The sequence below is a fragment of the Cucurbita pepo genome, chromosome 5, assembly GCF_057944985.1.
Source record: "Cucurbita pepo subsp. pepo isolate OVF chromosome 5, ASM5794498v1, whole genome shotgun sequence".
In the NCBI taxonomy this organism is placed as follows: domain Eukaryota; kingdom Viridiplantae; phylum Streptophyta; class Magnoliopsida; order Cucurbitales; family Cucurbitaceae; genus Cucurbita; species Cucurbita pepo.
The window spans coordinates 1,875,466-1,890,271 of NC_141802.1; the positions used below are offsets into that span (position 1 = coordinate 1,875,466).

At 34.9% G+C, this 14,806-nt stretch overlaps 1 protein-coding gene across 6 annotated transcripts; it reads right to left on the minus strand.

Annotated features, from left to right (window-relative positions):
• Positions 1-431: 431 nt before the first annotated feature.
• On the minus strand, positions 432-14,026 carry LOC111795421 (E4 SUMO-protein ligase PIAL2). 6 transcript variants are annotated; one of them, XM_023677837.2, is made up of 17 exons: positions 13,778-14,026; positions 10,922-10,994; positions 10,257-10,322; positions 8,427-8,492; positions 8,230-8,306; positions 6,809-6,860; positions 6,639-6,710; positions 5,750-5,817; positions 5,607-5,655; positions 5,449-5,533; positions 5,260-5,361; positions 5,027-5,078; positions 2,868-2,949; positions 2,492-2,608; positions 1,804-2,398; positions 1,613-1,698; positions 432-1,450 (listed from the first exon to the last, which is right to left on the minus strand). In XM_023677837.2, the coding sequence occupies exons 1-17, from the start codon at positions 13,909-13,911 to the stop codon at positions 776-778; spliced, it is 2,451 nt and encodes an 816-aa protein (XP_023533605.2). In that variant the 5' UTR covers positions 13,912-14,026; the 3' UTR covers positions 432-775. The 6 variants fall into 6 exon arrangements, with proteins under 6 accessions (XP_023533605.2, XP_023533603.2, XP_023533602.2 ...); XM_023677835.2 differs by having other exon boundaries at positions 1,613-2,398; positions 2,898-2,949; positions 13,778-14,025; XM_023677834.2 differs by having other exon boundaries at positions 1,613-2,398; positions 13,778-14,025.
• Positions 14,027-14,806: the final 780 nt, after the last annotated feature.

Sequence of the window (14,806 nt, forward strand, 5' to 3'; positions counted from 1 at the left end):
AAAAAAAAAAAAAAACATAGAAATGACTCAAACGCTTGTTTGAATTAAATATGAAAGAATGACATTTCGTTACGTCGAGTTTTCATCTTAACGAATTTTTTGGTATTAAATGGTGTTATGAACAGGAGCTCCATCTTGGTTGGCTGGCATGTAAGGGAGGCAATGGGTAATTGAAGAGCACCGAACAAGAAAAAACGTGTAACTTTTGTCTGCCAAATCACATTGGAGTAGCAAATTCAAACTGGTAACTTGGAGACAATTAGTTCATTTGGCACCGAATTACTCCGATTTTCATTCTATACTTTTTCGAGTTCTTGTTCATTGTATATATAACTTCAAACTACATCACTGCTTTTTGTTCAGATGAATTCTTTGAGGCGTTAATAACTGAGGACGTAGAAAAAAATGCTAAGAGATTAAATAGGCACGAGTATGAAAACCAAATAGAATTACCAAAGAATCGTGCAAACTTTAAATTGTTAGGCTCGTAACATATTGTAATTTATGACCGATAAAACTACAGCAACCTAAGCATAGCTTTACTGGATTATATGGCACGTGAAGTTCAAATCTTCACGCTCCACGAAAAAATCTATACCTATGTTTTATACTATAATGGAAGCTAATTACATGAAAGACTTTACAACTGATATGCAATGGACAAAATGGGGGCGTGGTATATCTTTACTCGCGTGACAAAAGAGCCAAAGGTAACGGAAGAACACCTGGGCATACACTCAATACTTGTAAGAGCAAGGAATTTCTTCAACATGTATTATCTTGTCCTTGGAACCAGTGTATCCAATCCATTGGAGCCTTGAGCCTGCGTTGAGGGAGCACTGGGTTGAGTAGGAGTCGAGTTAGATGGAGGTCGAGCAGACTGTACAGATTGAGTTGGGTGGATAATTAAGTGGCCATGGGCATCAGAAAAGGCTCGACCAGAAAGACTGCCACGCATTCGACCTGAGGGCTGCCAGTTCAGATCTGATGATGGATCTACCAAACCCGCAGCCGGGGTAACAGATTGAGACATTCCTCCAACATTTCTCAGCTCCCCAGCAGCTGGCATCCTAAGCCCATCAGGAGTTGTTTGGAGAGAATGGGCTGATCTGAAAGTTTGATTTTGTAATGACATAGCTGAAGATTGTCTCATCAGCTCAGCTCGCTGGGAAGCAACCATCATTCTTGCATTTTGACTATTAGGTGTTACAGCCGCATAAGAAGGTCCACTATAGCCACCTCCTACTTGACTCATAGCTCTTAAGAATGGTAGTGATGGCCGGACATTATTGCTTGGATTCTGATTCCGGAGTTGGGACATCCTTAAATTGAGCGCTTGCTGAAGGTGAGGATTCTGGAAATCTGTTAATAGCCCCCTGGATGGCCTTAAAGCAGTCGATGCTTGAACAGATTGACCAGGAGTGAAGGAATGATCCAGAGGATCCCGATTCTGGGAGTTTAAGTAGATAAATTAAAGGTTAACATACTCCACCAAAAGAGTTAAATGTAAGAAAAGTTAGCATACTCCACCATAAGTCATGGTCATTGGGAAAAAAACAACAACAAAAGAAATTAACACGTGAGAGATCATAGAAACAAGATAAAATCGCACCTGCAAGGTTGGTGGGTGGTGAAAGGGAGCTAGGTTTGTTGCATGATGTGAATCTCCAGGACGTCTCGGAAATTGTTGGCTCCTTTCTGAATCACGAGATATTGTATTTAAAACATCTCTGTTAGTTGGAATACTTGGTCCGACTTGAGGAGCTGAGGAAATGGTTGTTGTTCTTGAACTATACTGCTGACCTGATGCTTGGGACGGAGAAGGAAAGGCTTGAGCTGTAGTCGGCATCCTGCTTAGGGGTCTCGCTATTGATGTCGTCCTCCCGTACTCACTGTTTTCATTTGAATTCAAAGCTTGACTCTGCAAATTGTTTTGATCATACAATGCAGGAGACGAAAAGATGACATGCCCTGGAACCCCCGCACCATGGTTGTTAAGGACAGGTGTAACAGGATTAGTCAAGACAGCCGATTGCATATGGCCAGCAAAATTAGGTGCAGGCGGGTTATTACCAATTGGAGCATCTATCCTAGCACTTGAGGTTAAAATCCTATCAGTATCTATTCCAGACCAAAAGTCATCGTCCAAGACAGCCGCAAAGTTTTTGTTACCAAGACAAGGTTTTTCGTCTTCAATCTCCAAATCGCAGATGTTAATATCATCATCAACTTCAATAAGATCTAACACAACAGGAACAGTAGACTCTTGATCCCTTTCATTCTGAAGGTTAAGAGAATCATCCAATGGCCGACCATCCCCATTATCAAGTATGGCCTTCCATGATCCATCTGCTGAGATAATCACTTCAGTAACGTTCTCAGCCACTTCTCTAATGACCTAAAGGAAATACAATGGATTCATAAAATGGAATAAAGCAATAAAGTTCGCAAATACACAAGAAATTAAGAAATGGTCTACCACTATACTTGCCTTCAACATATTTTGATCAACACGAATATCCAAAAAGCAAATGTACTGATTACAATGTGGACATCGCCAGGATGGTCTTCTTGAATTTATGCCAATAAAGTTGTAGAAATCAAAGCACTGCAGCATACAGAAAGACAGATATTAAACCTAAAGAAAATTTCCAAGATAATAACACACAGTAAATTCATATGAACTATAAGAAAGTCTAGCAAAAGAACTGAATACATATGTACAGTGCCAAGGCGCATGCTACAGTTGCATACCTAATTAAGTAAACTATTGGCATAATTTTTTGTTGCCTAATTTTCTTGTCAGAAATGATTTAAGTATCTGGAAAAGATTTACAACGATCCTGCTATGATTCAAGGTACATCACCTTCCAGATGCCATGGCAGGAAATGCTCACCTGAAGATGTTTACAAGAACGACTTTTCACAGGAACCTTGATTCGGGTATAGCTGTTTTATATTGAGAACAGGATGAAACAATCGCCATGTCAATTATTGAGTTGCATAAAAACTGAAAATTGAACCAATTGTAAACTTCATCTGGTGTTTAATGTGTATAAGAGAGAGATGACTTATATATATTTTCAAGTAACAAGAAAACATTGAGTACCTATCAAACACAAGATATGATAATAACTTGGAGATAAAAACCAGGCAAGCAGTAGACAAATTCAATACTAAAGGTCCAAGTGAATGATTAATTGTTAAAAATTCCCACCATTCACTTTTGACATACAGATTTTTCCAACCAAGGCCTACAGAATCGCATATCCAACAAGCCCGTGGTCTCTACACTTTCTGAAACTCAGTTCTATTCTTAGCTCTATCAAGTAAATGAAAATACCCTTTCTCAGATTATTAAACCTTTCAATTTTTGGTCAAGTGGAAGTTATTTTGCAACCCACCTTTTGGCTTTGGGACCTCTTTCCCCTCATTTGTATATTTCATTCATCAATGAAATATCTATTTCTTTTTTTAAAGAAAAAAAAGAATCAAATAATAACAATACATCAAATCATGTCATTTATTAAAAGCGAAGAATGTATATCATGGTAAATAAAAATGATAAATATATTTAACTTTCATTTTGAATTATTTATCTACCAATAGTAAGGTTCAGCATAAATCTAATTAAAATTTTAAGTCATATGTCAATTAATATTACTCCAACGTTCCCACATGTAACCAAGATGTTTTTCCTTTTGTTAGGAATGCCATCATTCTTTGTGATGTACAGTTTGGGCAGGGAATGTGTATATATATATATACGTATATATTCAATCCGACATAACCGATACAGGTATATGTTCATTAGTGCTCCATCTGCCACTTTCTTCAACATGCTACCGGTTCAATATCTTTAAGCTTTAAATCAGAAATTTCTTTCACGTTTTGGTGCACCTCCATCAGAGAAGTTGCAGTTATTTATTCACTTTTAATTTTTGTTAGTTTTATTATCCCGTAGCTTTGGTTTTGTGGGTTTGAACATTTAGCCAATCTCCAAAGGTTTTTCCATTTCAGTATCAGATGGTATGGTAAGCCCCTGAGAGTCTATGGTGGATCAGCTGATTCATACCCATTAATCATGCATCTCAGCAAATACATAGTTTCAAGCTTTCATTTTGGAACAACTCCTTGAGAAGGAAAATTCACACTTACATTTTGGAACAATTCCTAAGCTTCATTTTAGACCAGAGTTTTAATCAATATAAAACATAAGGGTATGTCATCACTTTCCTTCGATTGAAATAGTAGAAAATAACAGTAATAGCAGTAACAAAACATGCTTCCAGCCAATTTGAGGGCTGGTAATTTTTCCATCCCCAAAAACACTGTTCTAGCACAAAATGAAAAGCTGACTCTCTCATAGCAAAGAATTCCCTTTTGAGGCTACTCATTCCCATGCCCCAAACTGTACAGCACCTCCCGCAAACGAACTGTCCAGTGGCCATTCCCTTTCTACCCCTCCTAGAGTATTCACAATTGGGGGCATCAAAACCTATATATCAGCATCCCCTTCCCATGTATCCTGCCGGTACCTCACCCATCACTCCACGAGTTATACAAGTTGGTCTCCAATTTTGCTACTTTCATAGATTTGATTGTGTTTAATTCTCTTTATTGGTGTAGTAAACATTCTTTCTCTGGCTATAGTCTCTCCTCTTTAATTACTGATTTGGAAATCTTTTATGTAATTACACCCACCATTCAGCAATAAGGTGCGTTTAACTCCTCTTATTTCATTCATCAATGGAAATATTTCGTTTCTCAAAAAATATCCATGAACAGTTAAATCTGATGCTTCCTCAATGGTGAAAATGAATAAAAATTATCTGTTTCAGATCAGAGACGAAACAGTTAAAGCCTATGCTAATTATCTAAGACATCAAGACGAATTCGTACACAAATAGCCTAAGCTAATTATTTCAGACATCTAGAGGAATTCATACAAAATAGCATACAAATAAATCAAAGCACAGTAGTTGCTGGAAGTATTAGAATTGTATGCAAAAACTGCCTATAGAACCTTATGGGGCAATTAAGCGATATTCGTGATGGGCCCTCGATTATATCCGAATCTGAAACCCAAAATAAAATTATATTGAGCAAAGCAAATCCAAAACCATGGCATAAAGAAATGTGAATACATTTAAGCCAGACATCCTAACTGAATAACAAAGTATAATGATAAATAAATAGAATATAAAACAAAAAACAACAAAAGAAGATACCAACTGCCCTTCATAATTGTAGCTATACCTGGATCCACAGTAGACACAACCGTCTGTACATAATCTTGCAGCACCGAGGAGTCGGGCAGTGGTGCAGTACCCATAATGGCAACTGCTATAACATAATGACCTAAACAAAGATTAAATGTCCTTTTAGGGTATACTCTAAAATAGTAACTACCAAGACGCTTATAATTGGAATTAGACCACAACTTACCATTGAAGTTACCAATCGCTTGGAGAAGATTTGCTCCTAATTTAAGCATATGAGTAACATTCGTTGGAAGCTGTGGCCCAGTATCCTTAAAAAAGATATGATGCTAGTAAGAAGATTCAACTAGTAGATGTAGAAGAGTCTTGTACATCTGAACTAACCATGAATATATTTGTCCTTCCATTGACTCCCTTCCCATTGACAAGAAAGCTATAGATTATAAGAAAATGGAATAACCAATATAGCATAGATATAATTGAACTTAGTTCCATCTCAAAGGAAGGGATTTGCGTGTTAGACATACTTGACCTGTGGAGGACTGATTATGCAAGCAGACGTCTCAGTATTATCCTTTTGAGCAACAAACAGTAGCTGCCACGGATATCAATTTGCAAATACAGAATTTAAGAGGAAGAATACTTGTTGACTACATTTATAGTGAATAACAATCAGAAATATTTGAAGTTTGATGGAGTTGTTGTTCACATACTTACATGAACAAACAATATTGACCCCTAACCTTTTCTATTTTCATCCTACTAAAGGATAATGCATGGTAACATCCATTTGACCAATCCAAAAAATTCTAACAGCTAGATATATAAACAAAACTAGATATCATCGATATTTCATTTAACTTGAACTAAACACTAATCATGTAAACAGTCAAACATGAAATTGTAGTAAACTCCAGGAGCCAACTATTCAACATATTAAATATTCCACAAGTTTATTGATACCAAATAGAGTAAGGTCAAGTGACATTGATGTAAGGTGCCTACACTTGTAATTGCTCTGTCTTGTTGTTTGTGTTTTGGCTGATTCTCTAACTCTGTTTTTAAAGAACTGTAGCCATTGGGATTAGTTGTTTTAATTAGGTAGTTACACGACCAGCTGTCTTAATGCTAGTATAGATACTAGCCTTTTTATTCTTTGGAAGAAATAACCTTCTTTTATAAGATCTTATCACATGGATCTTACAGCAATACACCAGATATACTCCAATTCCAAACTTGGTGATCAAAGCTGTCGGGAGACTTTATGGTATCCGAAAGAAAAACATTCATGAAACCAACTTATTTATTATTTGAGTCAAGGGAAAGAACACTAAAGCTAACTAAATAAACAATATAAAAAACCCTCATGGGAAAATTCCCAGTTCCACTAGCCTCCAAAATATACCAGTAACTTACTATTTTCTCCTGCTGTGATAACTGCATTGTCTTTGAAATATTGAAATCTGTAGCAAACACTCCATAACCAGGCTAGCACAGATAAAACATTAATGTCAAGGTATATCCAAGAAATAAATTTAAAATTTTAAAATATTTTAGGATAGAATTAAGCAGAAACAAGTAACCACCTTAACTTCCATATCCGCAACAATCTGGCCGAGCTTCAAGTGCGGAAAAAATCTGGGTGCATATGCAAAAAGAAGGCAAAAACGAAACCATTTCAAAATAATCAACTCAAAACCCAGCATGACCAATAAGGTACATTAGAAATTAAATGATAAGTCTGTTGGTGATTGATGAAAATAAATAGTGTGAGTTAGAAAAAGGGAGGGAGGCATATTTTGGAATAGTTTCTTTGGAGAGAACTAAGGCTCTCTAATGTTCAGTAAACCTTCGTATTTTCTTTTGACAATACAATACATCTGAACCCCTATATTATTGAGTTCTATCTTAAGTTTACATTCCTATTAAATTGGTACTTGAGAATTATTTTCTTGAGAATTGATTCTAAGTCTGTAGGAAATTACTAAAAACAAGAAATATTCTGGAGGAGATAATACATAATTGCGGTTAGCTTGAAGAAAAATAACAGGACCAAATTGAAACACAAGACTATGGGAAAGGGGCAAAGTGAATAACACTTACCTACTAACAAGTTAGTAGACATTTTCCTACTGACCACCATAAAAAGCTAGACAGCTATTTATTCTTTAAAAGAAAAAAAAATACATCTTCTCTCTTCTCTTTTTGCTATCCTCTCTCTTAGTGGTCAAAATCCCAAGGGTGGTTCGTAGAAAATTCCTAATCACTGATGAGAAGGATGAGAAGGTAAGCATTTATTCCATCCAAGTTCATCTAAAAAAAAATTGAAGTGGAGAGGTGAACGGAAGAAGATGAAGTAGTCGAATTCAAACCCTATGAAAATCTAGGCAACACCTCATGAACCAAGGGGGGAGGACTGAGTAACGTCTAAAAGTCTAGAAAACATTGGCAAAGGTAGTGTAGAGTCAAAATAGGGAGAGTCCTCTAAGACCTAAACTCATACAGATTAAACTTAAGGCTCACAAACCATACACTTACTGAAGAATCACGAGTTAAAGGATGAAATTTATAAGAGGGAGTTCCTTTGGACTCTAATAGCTGTTTTTTTGAAGAAATACTTAGTTCTTAAACAGATTGACAATGGAAATGTTTTGGAAATGGGATTGTGCTCGACAATGTACACACACACACACACACACACACAAAAAAAAAAAAAAAAACTTGTCCAATAAAGGTTAAATTTTTTTAGTGGGGGCAGCATATCTTGAGAAAAAAGGGTTTTTTTTGTTATTCATTTTCCATAATTAGTTCCATTAAGGAAAGGATTATTTGAGGGTTCTTTTTGGGGATTGTAAGGTAAGTGGTGAAGTTTAAAGAGGATGGGGTTCTGGTGTTTTTCTTGCAATGAGGATTATCATACTTCGTAACTTTTCATTGATATCCATCCTTTTGCGAGAAGAAGATAAAAGAAGACAGAATGCTGATAAGCCAAAAAGGAAATTCACACCTTTCCATAACTGCAGTAATCGTGGTAAGGGAATTATTTGGTCCAGTATTAGTATCTCCAAAGAAATCACTACCAATCTACATGACATAATAATTTCTCATCAAATAAAAAGATTAAAAATTCCAGAAATGAGCGCAAACTCTTATTAAGAGGACAAGTCCCATAATATTTTTAGGGAAAAATAAAATAAAAAGAACCTCATTAGCAAGACTGTAGAGTTCCTCTGCCTCCTTTTCTGAAAACCATCTCACCTTGCAAGCATTCTACCAAGAAAAATATATAAGAAAGCTGAGATATTTGTAACCAGATAACGCTTCAAAATTATTTGTATTAACAAAAAAAGAAGCCAAGTGACTAAATCATAGTGTTGACTAACAAAAAGAAAAAGAAAATTTCCTCGTGGGCAAAAAAAATTTCAAGCCAAGAGGGGAAAACAAAAAACCTGAGTATCTTATGTCTTTCTGCATCAGTGTTACAAAGATTTCCAATGAGCATATTTATGAAGATTATTTCAATTGACCTTAACATTTATAACACCCAAAGAGATGCTAGAGAGGTGGATAATTAAGCTAGCAAAGGTTATGCATTGATTTCAAAAGTGAGTACAGAAAGGAGATGTGCCGCCTGTGTAAATACGCGGGGCTTAAGGAAAGTAGATAAATTACCTTAGTTACAACCAAGATAAAAAAAAATAACAATAATAATAACAATCCTAAGGACTTAACTAAAATTAAGACAATTACAAGTTTGACACAAGGCCTACACACAGAGATAGTATGACCCCAAATATGGAAAAATCTCATACATATATATTGATAAATAAATGAACTTCTATTGATAGAAAGATGAAAGAAAACAAGGGCATACAAAAAAGAAGCCCACAAGAGGATGGTCTTTTTTCTATGTTTGATAATGAAATAATTGAAAATTAACTTCAAATGACCAAAATTTTAGAAATGTTGAAATGTTTACGAAAGCGGCCTTTGTTCTCTGTTAGATGATGAGCAATCCAAATTGAAGGCTCCTCCTTCGTCAATCATTTCCTCTTCCCATGATGTTATGGAGTCAAGGCCCCCATTGGATCTCCCTAACCTGAGTTCAGTGTTCTGTTCTCGTTCCCCCTTCACCAAGGAAAATCTCTTTCAATATGGTGGTGAAGTCAATATTATATTTAATGAATTTAAGCCTACAGTTTTAGTTTTCAAAGGGGTTCACTTGATGTTTCTCTTGTCACTTTCTGCTGCCTCATCGCTTATATCAGCGGAAGTTCCTTTTTGTTAGCTTAATCGGTCATCGGTGCTCAATTATGCCTTTGGTTGTTGATTCTTCAGTTTGGTAGCTCTCGTTGGATATTTTTGGTGGTGTTGGCTGGCTTTGGTGCCTCTTATCCTCCTTGTAGCTCTTCTTTCCTTTTTGGTGTATGCAGCTACGGCTTGTCTTGTGGACTTTCCTGCCTATTTTTATAGGGGGGTTTTGTGAGGTTGGTTTCTATTTGTTCTCAGAATGCTTGTTTTGCTCTATTTAGGTTATTTTGGCTTTCTGTTTTTAGTTTGGTTGGGTGTTTTGTTCTTTTCTTTCCATATCGAAGTTGTATCCTTGAACATTTTTTTATCTTTTCATCAGTGAAAAGTTTTTCAAAGTAAGTTAAAAAAGCTCCAAAAAGAATATTCTAGCCATTGCTAGCTGATGTAAAAAGAATGGAACTTCCTCTTCTCCTCCAATTTAAACTTAAAGCCGAGTGTTTCAAGATAAACTGCTAAACTCCATAGATAAACTTCATTTGTAAGCTACTCACCAAAAGACGGTCTATCCCTGGAGTTGCTGGTGAAATTGTTACTAAATTATAACAGATTACTTCTCATCTCAAACAAATTTTGATTCAGTAACACGAACATTTATTTAATCATACTGTAACAGTCATAAAAAAAAATGTTGCAACATAAACAAATGTGAACACTAAAAAACTTGGTCACAAGTCGTATAATATAAAAATATGACACAAATGCAAAAGACGAAAAAAAATATACCTTGGTGGATATCATGAGCACCATGACTGCTGCTTTTAAACGATGAGAATGTTTCTTCTGATACATCTGGACAAATAAATATTCTATGTGAACTAATTCTTTAACGAACTCATACTAGAGAAGATATTGCAACCAGATACAAAATTCTGAATAAATAACTGAGACAAAGTCACTTAACATGAGTCTACAACCCAATCTAAATATTATAGAGATAGGCTAACAAACCATCTTCCAAATCCAAATGCAACCTTGCGCCCAACATCTTAAACCCCACCCCACCCCCCTGCCCCCCTTACGTTTAAGTTCTAGTAAATCAATAGGCAGTTCAGCCCAACCTACTAAATGACCGGCCAAGATCTCTAAAGTATAGCTTAGAACCAAAACAAGAGTGCCAAATAATTTGAAGATGACACAGTCAACTATTTGAGAAGGTGTAACATTTTGTAGTGACGACACCAAAACGAGGAATGAAAATTAACAGGTAATTTAACAGAAATTAGACATTCTAGGGACATGAACCATCTTAAGTTGCTGCTCAAATAGACCAGCATTTTATAATTTAGAAAAAAGGGAAATGAAGTAATCTTTTTTTTTTTTTAATCGGAGGGGGGAAAATTGATTTAAAACACCAGAATTTCCTGTACATCTAGAATAAAAGATATTACCTGTTTCAAGAGACTGGGTAAGCCGTGAACATTAGATGGAACAAAGTTGTTTGCAATTGCAAAGTCAATACATCTGTATTATCAACGTTAATCAAGTAAAGTCAAGAAAGATGATAAATCGATGATTATGAGCAGAAGCTAAGGCACATACATAAAAAGTATTAGAAAAAATTAGATTGTTAAAACACTAAATCATAAATAATACCCATAAACTTTGCCCCTGTTTCAAAAATACTCATATTCTTTCAAAAATTGCAATATTACCCTTAACCTTTTTATAAATATTTCAAAACAATTTTTGGAGTAGAAAGATGTTTAAAATGTTGAATGAAAAATCAACATAACTAAATGTTGTTCTTTTAGACTTAACCTAGATAAGCATCCTAGTTACTGCCAATATCGATTTTCTGTACAACATTTTAACGGATTTCTAACTCAATGGTGGTTTTGAAACATTAAGACAACTCAAGGGTTACATTGCAACTTTTGAAAGAAAGTAGATATTTTTTAGATAAGGGGCAAAGTTCAAGAGTATTTTTTACCGTTTAGCCTTAGTAAAAAATACTCCTAAATTTTGCTCTTTGTTTCAAAAATACTTTTATTCTTTCAAAAATTGAAATTATCCTTGACTTGTGACAAAAAAAAAATCAACATGGCAGTAAACCTAGAACGATGTGGTGAATACTAGGACACTTGTCTAGATTAAGCTTGAAAGAATGACATTTCGTCACGTCAATGTTTTGTCCAATATTCTAGTAGATTTTTTTGCTCAAAGGTAGTTTTGAAATATTTAAGAAAGGTCAAGGGTAATATTGAAAGAAAATGGGTACTTTTTAAACAAATGACAAAATTCAAGGGTATTTTTTTATAAATTTAGCCTAAAAAATCCAATTTTGTTCACATTAGTAAGAACTAATAATTATAAATAACATTTGAGACAAACAAAAGTATATAATTAAAGATACAGAGGTATTTACAACAGTAGCCTTGCACGTCAGCAAATTAAAGATATAACATGAAACTTGTATAGTCAAAAAGATATCACAATAGAACAAGAGACCGCAGAGTTCAGGAATAAGTGAGAAATTCATTCTAAGTTGTCACCTTCACCATAACCTAAAAATCCTGAATGAGGCATTTGACTTGAGTTAAGAGTACAATAAAAGTACAAAGCTGATACAGCAATTGAGAGCGATAATCCAATAATATTACTGTTAGATAAAACAGGAAAGCACGAATAAGGGCACAAACATTCAACAGGCCTACTCTCTCACAAAATATACAACACATGGTAAATCCCCACGGACAACTACACTCCTAAGTCCTATCATATGCTAGCATAACCGAATAATGGCCACTGGTCCCTCTATACAATTACCAAATATAATTATCTGATCCCTAACCGACTCCCTCCATATTGCATACAGCATCTACCCTTGTGCATCTCTCCTTACAAAAAAAATAAAAAAAATTGTATGCGATTTTCCAGTCTCTCAAGCATGGCTGGGAAACACAACCACGAAAGAGAATCACCTCGAAATAATTTTAACAACAGTAAGAGGCAAATCATTCGTTCAGCTTTAGTGGTAAATGAGGTGGTTAATCAAATCTGAAGGATGAAGAAAGAGGGTGTTGGTTTTAATAATATACCTCAAAAACTCGCACGATCTTGTGGACTGACGTTTTCTTTTTACTCTTAGAAAAGAAAGGTTAGCAGCAATGGCAATGGACATAAAATTTGTAATGGTATATTAAGGGAACCAGAAGGAAGAATTCTCCCCTCGAGAAGTTTGAGGCAACAGAAATCTTTCTCCTCTTTCTTGTCATCTTAGTCTTTTACGTTTTTAATAGATTATGAGGAAAGAGAAAGAAAAAAAAATGTCTTGCTTATAGTTTTCTCAAGGTCCCCTAATATTGGCAGCAAATAATTCAAACTATATCACCTTCATTTTGCCGCAATTTCCTATACTTTAGGCTTAAGATGATAAAGAACTTGATAACATTATCCAATCGATGCTAATTTCATAGCATTAACTAGTATGATAATTAGTCTAGCCAAAAGAGCGCTTGCTGGCAATAATATCAATCAAAAAGAGGTGTGTGACAGAAGCCAAAAGGCCATGATGTTAAGTTGGAACTTGGCCTCAGAACTTTTGGGGATTTTGACGTAGCTGATTCAGGGTATTGTTTGTGATTTACTTTATAGTTGATATGATTAGATTAATAACTTTAACTAACCGCTTATCTTTTACTTAGATTGATAGATGGTTTGTTTATAACATTGTCCCAAAAGTCCCATAACAATAAAGGTAGGCCTTGGCCCTGGAAAACAACTGAGTTTTCAAAACAAAATACAGGAAGTATGCAAAAGTTAACTGCAACCACTTGTTTAAATATTCTTTCTCCATAAAAAGAAACCGACCTTCGAAATATGTAGGCATCTCTTCTTACGAAAAAAAACAAAAAAGTGCTTTCAGAATCATCTTTTTCATGATGCAAACCATTCGATTCTTTAATTTGACACTACTACAGTGAAGTAAAAATCACAAATCATGCATCATGCAAGAAAACGCAGGAAATTTTCAAATCAAAGAGAACAGTCTGAACCAATGCTGCAACACAACACTTCCAACCACGCCCAAATGCCGTCTTCCAGACAAACTACTCGACACTCCATTTTCTACCAACCAGCTAAACTGTAGGTATTCGTATTACCAGTCTCAAATCCTCTCAACTAACAAAAAATCAAGAAGAACATACAAAGCGAATTTCTACAATAAGAACAATAAACAGACGTGGAAACCCTAAATGATCCATAAAATAAATAAATAAATAAATAAATAAATCAATCAAAACCTGGCAAGGGAAAAGCAGAGATTGCAGAAATAGACAGGGTCGATTTGATCGTTACGGTTGACGTGCGAAGTTATGCCATCAATGTACAAGGAAATTCTATTCAAGTACATCTCATACGGCAATGGTGTACCCATTTTCAGCCGCTCACCGGAGCAAAACCCCTTCCCTCCACCTGTATGAACGAAGCTTCAGCAAACTCGGAGGCGGGGAAATCCGTAACTGGCCCGTATGTTTGGTTTCTTTCAGAGTAACTAAATTAATGGTGGGAAAATAATATAAATTAATTAATTTTTATACACATTTCCTTATTTTATACTTATTTATAATTTATTAAGGTATACAATAAAATGTCAGGGTCATTAAGTACCAAATTTAATCTTGAGCATGGGTCGTTAATGAACTTTATAATCTTTTATGTTCTCCTAATCTTAGTCTAAACTAAAATGTTTTGTATTTCAAGTACGCTACAAAATTAGGGTTTGACAAGTTTGAAAATAGGATACAGTTGAATTAATTAAATGGTGATGTTTTAAATATCAAATGATGAAAATAAATCACCAAACCCCATTTGGAAAAATCAAAGTTAATTGGTGAGAAAATGAAGTTGGTACCACATTTTCTTTACTCTATTTTCCATTAAAATGATGTGTACACAAACACTACTCTTTCTTAGGTTATCATATTATTAATATTAATAATCTTTTAGTTTTCTTAATTTTTAAATATATTACTCCCTTCCATATTTTTAATTTAAAAAAAAAAAAAAGTAAACAACATTTACACCGTCTACGAACTCAAACTGCAATAAAATAAGATAATTTGCACAGGTAGCGTCTTAATGCTACAAGAGCATTTAAATGGAATATCATCAGTTAATTTGCTTTATTTGGGGAAACCTCCCAACAACTCCATGTATCTTGATAGTGTTGCCCGAGCCACAAAATTTGAAAAATACATATAATTAAAAATTGACGAGTCCTACATGCTTAAAAGCAACGGTGTGAACATCTTATGTTTGGTAGGAGTACA

Excerpts from the sequence above, each read along its gene's own strand:
- LOC111795421 (XM_023677834.2), bottom strand. The coding sequence starts at position 13,911 with ATGGGTACACCATTGCCGTATGAGATGTACTTGAATAGAATTTCCTTG. Across the intron at positions 10,995-13,777 it reads CTCTGCTTTTCCCTTGCCAG|ATGTATTGACTTTGCAATTG; the intron begins GTTTTGATTGAT and ends TTGATAATACAG. Across the intron at positions 6,711-6,808 it reads TTGCGGATATGGAAGTTAAG|CCTGGTTATGGAGTGTTTGC; the intron begins GTGGTTACTTGT and ends TATCTGTGCTAG.